Source organism: Vanacampus margaritifer, chromosome 7 (assembly GCF_051991255.1).
Source record: "Vanacampus margaritifer isolate UIUO_Vmar chromosome 7, RoL_Vmar_1.0, whole genome shotgun sequence".
Classification (NCBI taxonomy): Eukaryota; Metazoa; Chordata; class Actinopteri; order Syngnathiformes; family Syngnathidae; genus Vanacampus; species Vanacampus margaritifer.
The window spans coordinates 693,147-705,633 of record NC_135438.1 but is presented as its reverse complement, the minus strand read 5'-3'; the positions used below and the strand labels follow the sequence as shown (position 1 = coordinate 705,633).

Here is a 12,487-nt window from a genome sequence, read left to right as displayed (position 1 = left end):
AACCAACTTAATCAAAGTGCTTCAAGTGGTAGGGAATTAAATTAATCCGAAGTGATATATTAAATTTGATTCATTATGAGTTCATTAAATGTATGTAATTGTATTGAGAACGATTGCTATTATTTTAGAAAGGTGGTTAAATATTCTACCTAAATCTCAACATTTTTAAACATTTTGGCAATTTAGCACCAAAAAAAACCACTTCTCCCTTTACATGAAATGCAGTTAAAATGTTGAAGAAGCACAATATTACAAGAAGACTGCAGAGTGAATCAAGTTGTAATTGTGTCGGTCGTGTAAGTGTATTAATCGCAAGCCATATTGATAACGTGTTTAAATTGCAATTTTAAACCCGAAACAAAACGTCGCTTCAAGTTCCCGGCAAAACGAGCAGCTGTCGAATCTCCCGCCTCGCCTCCAATCGTCATTGGGGACGTAATATCCGGTGTCTAGGGGGCTCGGCCAATGAGCATGGAGCCGGACGGGCTTGAACCAATCAGCGAGCGTCAGGCTGGCCGGAAACAGCTGCTTGGAGAGAACATTTGGCGCTGAAGTTGTCTGCCTTTGCTGGCGTGCAAAAGTCAAAGAAGAAAAGAAAAGAAGCGCGACGCACACAACACGGGACTATTTTATTTCCACCTTCAACGACGCTTGCTAAAAGGTAAGTTTACAAACGCTTTTAAACGTATTCACATTTTTTGGTGTGTACGTGTGTCGGAATGCTGAAGTGCCTCCTGTTGTTTGATTTCGTTTGGCTTTAAAATGATCCAATTGTCCTCAAATATTTACATTGAAACGTCATATGGTGTTCAATATTACATCCAGTTGCGTTTTGTCGTCTTCTCGAGTGCAACTAATCATTTATTTATCTTTGGCGATGATAATCGGATCTCCTTTTATTTGGCGCCAAGCAGCAAACGACACATTTGAGCTCCCGCGATTCTTTTTTTAGTTTTGTTGTGATCGCAAAAAAAACGAGGACTCCATCAGAGTACTTTCCCAAGCTGTTTTTGTGTCGCATATGTTGGTCTTCATTACCTGCATGGTGAACTCGGACAGTGGATATTTTGTCGTAACCGGCAACTCTCCTGCTAGCGTTATTTTGCCGTGAACTGCTCTGAATGGTCAATCGCCTAACCACTGAGCGAGTTTTTCCCCCACAAAGCGTTCATTTTGTCTTCCGAAGATAAAGCCTTTAAAAAATACAGAGCGGGATTCGAACTCGTGATCAAGGAATTTCCCGGCGATCGCTCGATGTAGTACAACAGTCACTGTTGCAGAATTTGTACTTGTAGTTCTTACGCGATTCACGAGTTGCCGGTCACGGCAAAATATCCACTGCAGCGATTTTGACATCTGATAAGCTCGTTCTCATTTCGTTCCTTTGTGTCGCCAACTAAACGATAACATCTATAATAATAACCAAATGTATTCGGCTTCACAAATGCTGTAGTTCCTGCGTGGCAGTTTAAAGCCGACTGAGACTCACGTAAACCCAAAGCCGATTGAAGCTCATTTGAAACTCGGTGTAAACCTGTTCTAAAATGTTTTCTGAACTCGATTGAAACACTGTCTGGTCATGTTCTAATCTCATTTGAAACCAAATCAAATCCAATTTAATCGCAAATAAAACGCTCTCAGCCTGAATGAAACCCATTTAAAGCCTGTTCTGAACCCCTTCAACCGTAATAATAAAATAAAAAAAAAAAAAAAAAAAGCAATCTAAACTTATTTCAAATGTGATCCAAACCGGATTAAATGAAAATGAGTCGTGACAATTTTGATGCCACATTCATACAAACATACCATTGCAAACTTTTACCCATCTTAAATATTGAGCTCATTTCCGTGAGAATCTGCAATATTGTTTGTGCCAACTGGTATCAAATGTAATGTAAATAACCACCGCACACGCTTACATATGTTGTCTGATTTCCCGAAGCTCAACCATAACGCCGAGTGTCTTTTTTTAATTTCCGTTGAAGGTTTGGCGATGCCGAGCACTCGCTCGCAGGCTCTTCCGCAGCCCACCCTGTCCTTCCCCAGACGCAAATCCGCCAGGGTGACGTCCAAGCCCAAAAGAAACCCGGCCGAGCCCGGCGGGAAGAAGATGGCGCCGGATGCCATTCACGCCCCGCCGTCGCCGAGGCGGCCGGCTGCGGCGCCGCTTTCTGTGTCGCCCGGCGCCCCGGCGAGGCTTCCCCTCAGCCCGCGGAAACGCATGGGTAGGCGCCATTTTGGCATCCGCAATCAATTGGCAAAATAGTTGGCTATTGATTGAATTTGTGGTTAATGCATAAAATGGCAGACCAGATTTCATGTCAAATGTTTTTTTTTACCCCGGTAAAGTTGACGACAATGCCCTCAACATGGACGGCGCTCTTCTGGCGTCGCCTCCCAAGCAGAGCAAAGCGTCGCCGCGGATATCGCCGTCATCGCACCGCCGTTTATCCTTTGACGAAAACGCCGACGTCTCGGTACGCCGCAAGCCGACACCGTCCTCTCCCGTGGCCGCCTCGTCGCCGAGGCGGCAGGAGTTGGTCTCCGGAAGTCCGGCGCGACCGAGCCCCGACAAGAAGAAGGCGGCGGCGGCGGCGGCGTGTCGACTCTTCGCCCAAAGTATGCGATTGAATCCCTTTTGGACTTCACACTTGATCGTAATCCGTGCTAAACTCGTTTGAACCCGGATCTACTTTCTCCCTTCTTGCCCCGTGTCAGAGCGCGGCCTGGCGAGCGCCAAGCAGGCGCTGCACACGGCCACGCCCGAACGCTTGCTGTCCCGAGAGTCGGAATGTGCCGCCATCCGGACTTTCTTGGAGCGGACGGCCGTGCGCCGGCTGCCCGGCAGCCTTTATGTCTCCGGTGCGCCGGGGACGGGGAAGACGGCCTGCCTGGACTCGGTCCTGCGCGACATGAAGGTAACGCGTGACGGCGTTTCCGACAAAAAGGTCAACAGTCACATTTCGTTTTGCTGACAAAGACAAAATCGATTAACCATGAAAAGAGGCTGTCATTGGTGGCGTTTTTTGTGGAGTGAAGTAAAAAAAAAAAAAGAGGACTGTTTTTTTTTTTTACTCTTTGACTGCCAAAAAACGTTAAATAACGTTTAGTAAAATCCTATGGAGTGCCAAAGACGTTAAAAGACGTTTTTTTAAAACAGAGGTGAAACTAACCATTTTCTATTGTTGATTACTGAAAAACGGAATAAGGTAGAAACAAACTTTTTTTTTTCTGATGAAAGATGAGTCCAATCTTTCATTTGGTAGTATGTGTGTTTCCATAGTCCAAACACAACATTTTCTGTGGACCTTGAAAGATCAGTCAAAAATGCTTAAATCGGTTGGCACCCACGGCATTCCTTTTCTGAAAACGTCTGGCAGTCAAAGAGTTAATCAATCTATTTTTGTCCCTTTTTTCAAGAAAAAAAAAGATAAAAAATATTCTATTTTTTTTGTGTTTTGTTACTTTTTATGATCATATTTTTGAGTCTTTTTTTTCTTTTTACCTTTTTAAAAAGTGTCTGAGGCTTAGTTATGTTTTAATGTAGGCTAATTGGGTGTTTTATTTCGTTAACAAAAATAATTTTGTCAACACTCATTTTTCACTGGACTTGGACTAGACTGAAACTCTCCTTAATAAACATCAAGTGTGACTTAATCGTTATGCATTTTCGTTGACTGAAGACCAGAAAAAATGTACTTAACTTCGTAAAAATTGCATTCAAAAAGACTTTAGTGAGGCTGTTTTTTTTTTTTTGTGTGCTTTTTTAATTTAGCTGTTGTGTGTTTGTGTGCCGTTTTGTGCTTTTAGGACGAGTTGTCGCACGTGCAGACGCTGACGGTGAACTGCATGAGCCTGCGGAGCTCGCACGTCATTTTCCCGCTTTTGGCCGAGAAGCTGAAAGTGTCCGCTGGCCACAAAGGTCTGCAGAGACGCCTGACCGGGCCCGGACCCGCCGTGTGAGTACGCGTTCCGACGCCGCGCGTGGACAAACGCCGTGACTAACAATTGCTTGTAGATGGCAGCAGAACCCTACTTTTGTCCAAATGAATCTCCTGGACTCACTTGAACATGCGTCCCTTGCACCAATTTGTCACAGGATGGCGGCGAAGCACTATTTTTGTTGAAGCCCAAACTCCTGAACTCTCTTCAACTTAATTTCTTGGCACGGAAATGCTGTGAAATGGCGGCAGAGCACTATTTTTGCCCCAATAAAAGTTGGCCTCATTTCAGTTTCTTGGTGCCAAGATGATAGAAAAGCACTGCTTTTGTCCAAATAAAGCTCCTCAAATCACGTCAACATAGTTTGGTGCCACCTTATTTTAATGTGGTTGACTCTTGATGATGATGATGATGATGATGTTGTTGTTCAGCTTGTTGGTTCTGGACGAGTTAGACCAACTGGACAGCAAGACGCAGGACGTCCTGTACACCATCTTCGAGTGGCCGCATCTGCCCCAGTCCAGACTCTGTCTCGTCGGTACGAACGCCGCCGCCGCCATTTACTGCGTCAGGATTTTGAGCAACTTTTGCGTTCTAAAAGTGCGTTTGTTTTGTGCGGCGCAGGAATCGCCAACGCTTTGGACCTGACGGACCGCATCCTGCCCCGCCTTCAGGCCAGGCCTCGGTGTCGCCCCCTGCTGCTCAACTTCCCGCCGTACAGCAGAGATCAGCTCGGCGCCATCGTGCAAGACCGACTCGCGCAGGTGACGAGCGCCAGGGAGGGACGATGGAAAAGAATCAAGTTGCAACATTCATTGTAGACAAAATATGAACTTTTTACTGCTCAAAATGGCTCAACGAGTCAATCACTCAATATTAGCTATTTTAAAATAGTCCAAAATTGGCAGAAAGTAAATTCAGCCATTAAAAAAAAAAAAAAAGACAAAACAATATAAGACGATAACAATTTTCAAACATGCCCACAAAAGAGAAGGGGCGGAAATTTTGAAAACTTTTTTTTCTCTCATCTGTTGTAAAATGGAGTTACTTTATTTATTTTACTTAATTGGTTATTGGAATCATCGCAATCAGCTGCAGGCTAGAAAAAAAAATCCATATCGTTTGGGCCCAATTTATGTTTCGAAGTAAATGACATTCATTTACGTATCACTCAATCTACAACATTTTTATTTCTACAAATATCTGCTGGTGTTCACGTTTTCAAATTCCTGGGAAATCGCAATGTCCCATCACAGATAAGCTCTTTTTCGAGAAGGCCCACAGGCGACCCCTGCTCAACATGCTCTTCTCCTATTGGACGGTGACGCAAATCTAAGCTTGCGTCTGATTGGCCAAAGTCAGATCAAAGCATACGATTCGGATGCGTCGGAATTGATCGCACGTTTGCAAGCTGATCGTTTTCCATATGTTGAGTGTTTGCTGTATTTTGTTGTGGTCAGGCGTGCGCGGACGGCGTGCTGGACGCGGCGGCCGTGCAGTTTTGCGCTCGTAAAGTCTCGGCGGTGTCGGGAGACGCCAGGAAGGCTTTGGACATCTGCAGGTGGGTTCTGCCGGACGCGCTGGGAGTCCAATTGGGGGGGTTTGATTCCATTTTGGCTTTGCGTGTTGGCAGGCGAGCCGTCGAGATCGTCCAATCGGAACACAGGAAGAAGGCGGAGCAGCGTGCTGGCGCAGGTTGGAGCCGCCGCCGTCGTCACGTAAATGTTTGCCTCGTCTGCCTGTTGAAATTGCAGGTTTGTTTTTCAGAGAGGTGCGAGTCGGCCGGCGTGCCGCAGGTGGCGCGCGTCCTGTCCGAGGTGTACGGCGACCGCATGGCGTCGTGCGGCGGCGAAAGCTTCCCGCTCCAGCAGAAACTTCTGGCGTGCTGCCTGCTCATGTTGGTGCGCGCCGGCAAGAGCAAGGAGGTGCACCTCGGCAAGGTGAGCGGCGACGGCGGCGGCGGTTTTGTTTGGACCGGCCGGCGCGCTGATGTTTATTTTTAATTTTTTTTTCCCAGCTCCACGAGGCCCACAGCCGCCTGTGCGCTCGCCGGCAGGTGGGCGGCGTCGGTCAGGCCGAGTGTTTGTCGCTTTGCGCGCTGCTGGAGAGTCGCGGCGTCTTCGCGCTCAAGAAGGCCAAAGAAGCTCGACTCACGAAGGTAACCGACGCGTCAGCGCACTTCCTGTTGAGCGGCGCCGATGCACCACTTTTGGCGCCAAAATTCTTGCCAGTCATCGAGTTGAACGGCAAAATATGTTCCGTTGGCCACCAAACGCAACTTCCGCTTGGTTATTCTGTTGACTTTGTTGCAACTTGACTTCCTGTTAGTCACCAAGTTGACTTCCTGTTTTCCATCCAACTTGTTGTTGGTTAACAAATTGAACGGCAAACCCGCTTCCCATTGGCCATGTAACTCAACTTCCTGTTGGTCATCACCTTCACTTCCTGTTTGTCATCCAGCTTCTTGTTGGTCACCGACTTTCCGTTGATCATCAAATGGTCCCGTCGGCCGCCATCGTCGCGCTCTGCTGGTCTTTGCGTTAAGTTTGACTTCCCGTTTGCTAAGATGTCAATTCTGACAGGCCAGCGAGGTTTATTATAGTCAACGGAAATTATGGAAATTACAAAAAAAAAAAAAAAAAATGCCAACTCTAAATGTAGTGAGTGTGATTTTTCAATGTTTTTGCTCCCAGGTGTCGCTGAAGATGGAGGAGGAGGCCGTTGAACATGCACTGAAGGATCGCACGCTAGTTGGAAGCATCCTGGCGGCGGGACTCCCGTGAATGTCGCCGCCAATTTCTTACTATTTTATTTTTTTAATTCTCATTTTTGCTGAGAATGTCGGACGTGTTTGTTTGTTTTTATCTTCCCCTAAAGTCCAATTATTTGTGGTTGTCAAATCAAGTGACGCTGTTGAGAGGGTTTTTTTTTTTTTGGGAGCTTTCAAAATGGAGGCCGCGTGAGTGTCAGTAAAGCGACTGTTGGATCTCTTGAAATGTTTTTATTGATCGTCTTTACAGTAACATCAAAAGCGTAGAAATACTGAAAACGTTTTGTGAATGACGACAACAAAAAAAGCTGTCAAAATGGACAATGGAAAAATGGAATCCATATTTTGCAGCAAGTGTAAAAACAAAACATTCTTTACGTTTACAAACGTTGGTGCTAATTAGCGGTAGCTTCAGTTGCGAGCTTGTCACCAATTATACAACATTCAAAATTCACTTTTTCATATATATATAAATAAATACATTTCACATCTACAATGCCAAGAACTAGAAATCCGTCCCCGTCAGTCTTTGTTTGCATAGTTTTACGGCAGCTTTTGGCGACGCACGAAAACTGGAGGCCGGCAAGAAAATGAAATCAAGAGAAAAGCCTCAGCACTTCAAATGTGTTACAATCCGTACAAGCCCCGCCCCCAAAATTGGGTTGTCATTTGAGGCTCAATAAAACAATAAGAAATACAAAATTTTAAAACCTCATTTTATGACTCTAGTATCAGTAGTTGCTCATTTTGTATTTGTAATTTAGTCGAGATTTGTATCATAAATACAAAAATATTAAATATAGGTTTTATGTTATAATTTGACTTTAGAACTTTTTTGTGTGTAAAAAAAAAAGATCATTTTGATTTGAATTTCCCAACAGTAACTAGATAAATAGTAAGCACAGCACAGTGGATAACACAAACTATATATATAATAAGTGATTAATATTAAAGTTGATACGCGGTTGATCATCCATTTGTAGTCCTCTGCATTAAATGTGTTGGAAAATGGATGGAGGGTCGAGCCCGGACTTTTATTTGTAGTTTGCGTTCGCCCACGAGAACTTTGCGGAGGCCGCGTGCGATTTGGCAGACGGCCAAAAAAGACGCCGAGCGAGCGAGCGAGCAATCTTGAGCGCCGCCATGTTTGACATGAGCTTTCAAATTAGGGTTAAGAGTTCAAAACGGATTCTCCGAAGAAGGGGTTGGGTTAGGATTCCAATTGTTCAAATGAGGGGTTTTAAGTAGGGTTTCAAATTATGAGTCTTTGGACAAATGAAGCTGCGTGCAGTGGAAACGGAATCCAAAAACATCGAGCTTCATTTTCCAATCAATGCACATTTGGATTCGTTTCAAAGTATGGTTTTAAATTACGGTTAGAGTTTTACTGGTGTTGGGGTTTCAAGAACTGGTTTTAAATTTGGGTTAGGGCTTTAAAGACAGATTTCACATTTGGGTTAGTTTCAAATCAGGGTTACGGTTTCAAAATTTGGTTTTGATGTTCAATTAAGTATCAATCAAAGAATCAAGTATTTGATGTTCAAAGTCGGGTTCCTAAGCAGGGTTGGCTTTCAAAATATTAGGGTTATCATTCAAAGTAGGGTTAGGGTTTCCAAGTTGGGATTCAAATTCAAAGTTGGGTTTTAAAATAAAGTTTTAGTTACCGTTTTGAATGAGGCTTAGGTTTCAATGTCGATGCTCAACTTATTCGCCAACTCGTGTTTCCTTGAAATGTTCTTTTGACTTCAGAGTAACAAATCTTTTGTTTATTGGTGGAATCTGGACATCATTTGTCATCCACATGTCGTCTAATGGACCATTTGGGTGTTGCGAGGCTACGTCCAAGTTTTGTTGTTGTTTTTTTTTGGGGGGGGGGTCCCGGCGTCTACCTGACGCGTGCGGAGAAGCAGCGCATGTACTCGGTCACCCAGCGCTCGTCCGCCGTCGCCACGGCGATGGCCGTAGCGGAGGCGGTCATCTGGCAGCGCTGCGAGCGTCTCAGCTTGTCCAGGTCGGCCGAGCGAGAGCGGCGGCGATCGGCCGTCGCCGGGCGCTTGTCGGGAGGACGCGGCGTCGTCGACGTCGTCGTCTGGACGCTCGCGTCGCAGCGCTCCCTCTGGAGACAGACGGAAGTTCACATTGAGTCATTCGGTCACGTTCGTTCATGTGCTCATTGTCGCGTCCCGGGACCAAAAGATCGGGTCAGTAAGAAACCAAAGAAAGAAAGAAAGAAAATGAACACATTACAACAAAAGAAAAAAGAAAATGACTTTCTTTTTTCTAAATGCTGATTTTTTATTTTTTTTTATTCTCATTAACATGCAATGTAAGAAAGATTATGACATTCAAAAGTGTTTTAGATATGACCATTTTATAAGATAATCGATTAGATGAAGGACTTCACGCTGTATGAGATTCAATGGCGACAATACAGGCAAGTGGCTCTTTTGGCGTCCAGCGTCCCGTAGGGGGCGTTCCCATGAGGGCTGTGACGTCACGTGCAAAAGGTCAATACTGACGCAAATTGAAATGCATTGGGGCTGAAAACATTCTTCCCAAAAATGCTGCTAAAAAGGGCAGGAAAATGGGTGAAGAAAATCCCATGGGGGAAAAAATACATTGAAAAAAAAAACATTTTAAAAAATCAAAAGGGAAAAAAAATCAGCAGGCGTGAATCTGCGTGTCGACTGTAGCCTATTCTTTAAATTAATAATCAGTTTCATCAGTGATCGGAATTTTAATCTGCCAAATATCGAAATCCGCATTGGTCGGGCCCGAGTCCAAGTTCACATTAGCTTAGCACTAGCATTAAGAACTTACATTGTTGGGCGTTGCGCCTTTCCTGACTTGCTCGTCTTCGCACGGGTTGTCCCCGGCGCCCCCTGGTGGCGGTTGGCTCTTGGCCCGCTCAGGTTTGCGGTCGGCGAGTGACTTGTTGCCATGGCAACCTCCCTGCTCCGAGCGAGGCGTGCTGCGACGGCGACGGTGTCGTCTCTGTACCGGCTCCGGCTTGGCAGGATCTCCGTTCGAGTCCGGCGAGTCCGCAGGCCCGTCGTCGGTGTCCGGCTCGTCGGAGGCGCCGCTCACGTTTGGAAGACTTGAGACGGCGTTTTTGGTCTGCGCCATTTCTGTCGCAAATCCAAACAACATTGACTGGCGACCAAACCATTGTTTGTCCAGCTGACATTGACTAACATTCATTAAAAAAAAAAAAAGTTCATCATTCCATGTTGGCTGGAGGTGTCAAAATGAATCAATTAATGCACAGCTAATCTGTTATCAAATTAACCGGCAAAATTTAACCACATGCGTCTGATTATCGATTGAAAAATCGATTCTAAAAAATATTTGAGCCCTATTGTTAGAAAGAGCCACTACTCCCTGTTATAAGTGGTTTCCATGGCAACGCGCGGCAGAATGAAAAGACACATTTTTGGATGCACGGAGCGAGCTTCCACATTTTACAACCTCCACCTTCGTTATCTCACCTGCCGGCGCCGCAGGGTCGACATCCGCCGCCTCCGTTGCCTCCTCATCCTCATCCCGATCCGCTACTGGCCCCGCCGGCCCGGCATCAGGACTGGACCTCAGCTGGTTTGTCTCGGCGGCGGGCAGCGGCGCCACCTGGTTGTGGCCCGGCCGGGACGCGGTCCTGGGCGTGGACTGGCCGCTGGACAGCACAGAACCGCCCTCCCAGAACCAGGGCTTGTGCGAGTGCTCCATCAACCGGCGGGTCAGACGGTACTTGAGCGAGTCCTCGTAGCATTTAGAGAAGGTCTCCCACTTGGGCTCCCGGAACTTCTTCATGTACTCCGTTAGGACTTTCTTGGTCACCATGGCGACGGGCGCGGCGGCGCTGCAACGGCATGGATGCAAACGTGAAATGAAAACTACATCCCAGGCTCCATGGTCAGAATAATTTACAAACAACCTATTAAGGCTGCAGCCAACAATTATTTTAATAACCCTGTATTGTCTAAATCAGAACATGATTTCAAATTGACAGAGCAATGCAGAAACATAAATTATGAATCATTTACTGGTTTGGTCTCTCACATCACTTGACAGTTAAAAAAAGAAGAAGGAGATTGTCGTTTTCCAAAGTAAAAGCACAAGCAGTCTGATCTCAAGAGCACTTGATAAATCTGATATTTATTGTTTAGACGCTGACCTTTTTAAATAAGTTATCCAAACACGTTGAGAAGTATTATTTAGTTGACAAAACGTTTAAATGTGAATAGTGATTTCGACCTTTTGCAGCGATTCACGGCTAGCGGTCCCAGGTGACGTCACCTGCCAGGTACATTCCCAGGCCACGCCCCCCGATTGGCTGAGCTCGGCTTAGTGGATCTACCACACACGCGCCATCACGTGACCCGCAACCTGTCAGCTTCAATGGAAACGACATCCATTATTAATTATTCACCTGAGCTGTTCGCGTAATTAGGCGAGTAATGGTGATGGTAGTCATTTTTTTTTTCTCTCGAAAACGTCCTTATTTACCCGAGTTGAGGTTCTTGTACGATTCTGAAGCGCTCAGCGCGCCGTCGAGCTGGTTTGGAAACACGGCAAGGCGTTTAAATGGCGACGCTGGCGAAAGCGGGAGCGAATTTAAAACAGTTCCACTCACACAGAACTTCCTCCCGGGATGTAGTTCGGGCTGCTGTGCCTATGGCTAAAGGAGCAGCAGCATCGGTCCGGTTCTGTTCAGACCCCCGTGAGGCAGGGAGAGCTCAAGCTCGCATGAGTGGAGGCAACGACTTCCGGTTTGGCCCTTCAGTTGTAGTATGAGACAGGAAGAAAAAAAAAGTAGGAGACAGGACGTAGATATTTTCATTGAAAAAAAATATATCGGGTTCAACCTTTTTAGGCCACGCAAGCGCCATGGAACTTACATCACATTAATAATCTCTACCTGCAAACCAAATAAAGCTTGGGAAATGGCAAAAAAAAAAAAATCATATTGTCTACAAATCTATATCGTCCTGTGGTTTTTCTTTTTTAAGACAAAAAACGTTGTGCTTTACCTTGACTAATTTCGGCGACGACTGCCGCCTTCCTCGGTCAAGATAAAGCACAACCTTTTTTGTCTTAAAAAAAATCAAATAAGACGGGTACACGGATGCCTTTGCATTGTCCTGGAAAAAAAGTGTAGGCTACATCCCATGGGTGTGTTCTAAAAATAGCTCCCCAGTGATAGGACACTGATTTACTAAGAAGAAATCAAGCCGAAAAAAGTTAACATTTATTCATTTATTTAAACTTAACAATTAAGCTTGTACGTGTTTCTTAATGTACCACGTATTCTATATTTTGTTGGAGAAAAAAAAACTGATTGTGTTCAGTGACAAAAAGGCTGTTTGTCTAAATATTTCAAAGAAGAGATTTTTTTTTTACGCGATATTTTTGCTCACGGTTATCATACCGTCAGCATCTAATATCGACCTAAATCCGAATAAAGCATGCGAATCTAACCGCTTTCATGCACCGATGGAAGCTTGCACTTTATCCAGCAGCACCCCCTGCTGGCGACAGAAATGTATGTCAAAGTGGCCGCAAGCTTGCGTTGCCAAGGTTACAAGTCACCAAATCCCCCAAACGTATGTGACCTTACTTCTTATTCCACGAACACCTCTACACCAGTGGGGATAATATTGCATGTTTTTTTTATAAATAAAAATTGGTCTGTGTTTAGTTCCCTTAAATAATGGCATATTCCTTGTGGATGCGAGCATTTATTTGGCCAAATGTGTTGTGTACACACAAATTTTAAAA

General features: G+C 45.2%; 2 protein-coding genes across 6 annotated transcripts; one reads left to right on the top strand and one right to left on the bottom strand.

The window, feature by feature from the left end:
* The first annotated feature begins 494 nt into the window (after window positions 1–494).
* Window positions 495–6,938, top strand: cdc6 (cell division cycle 6 homolog (S. cerevisiae)). 2 transcript variants are annotated; one of them, XM_077571927.1, is made up of 12 exons: window positions 495–661; window positions 1,986–2,225; window positions 2,350–2,619; window positions 2,719–2,918; window positions 3,811–3,959; window positions 4,374–4,480; window positions 4,567–4,706; window positions 5,403–5,503; window positions 5,576–5,637; window positions 5,710–5,882; window positions 5,960–6,100; window positions 6,636–6,938. In XM_077571927.1, the coding sequence occupies exons 2-12, from the start codon at window positions 1,994–1,996 to the stop codon at window positions 6,723–6,725; spliced, it is 1,665 nt and encodes a 554-aa protein (XP_077428053.1). In that variant the 5' UTR covers window positions 495–661; window positions 1,986–1,993; the 3' UTR covers window positions 6,726–6,938. The 2 variants fall into 2 exon arrangements, with proteins under 2 accessions (XP_077428053.1, XP_077428051.1); XM_077571925.1 differs by having other exon boundaries at window positions 5,576–5,882.
* Window positions 6,929–11,474, bottom strand: ccsapa (centriole, cilia and spindle-associated protein a). 4 transcript variants are annotated; one of them, XM_077571929.1, is made up of 6 exons: window positions 11,343–11,474; window positions 11,216–11,264; window positions 10,964–11,102; window positions 10,201–10,568; window positions 9,533–9,840; window positions 6,929–8,828 (listed from the first exon to the last, which is right to left on the bottom strand). In XM_077571929.1, the coding sequence occupies exons 4-6, from the start codon at window positions 10,547–10,549 to the stop codon at window positions 8,598–8,600; spliced, it is 888 nt and encodes a 295-aa protein (XP_077428055.1). In that variant the 5' UTR covers window positions 10,550–10,568; window positions 10,964–11,102; window positions 11,216–11,264; window positions 11,343–11,474; the 3' UTR covers window positions 6,929–8,597. The 4 variants fall into 4 exon arrangements, with proteins under 4 accessions (XP_077428055.1, XP_077428057.1, XP_077428054.1 ...); XM_077571931.1 differs by having other exon boundaries at window positions 10,964–11,095; XM_077571928.1 differs by having other exon boundaries at window positions 11,216–11,473.
* Between the last annotated feature and the right edge of the window lie 1,013 nt (window positions 11,475–12,487).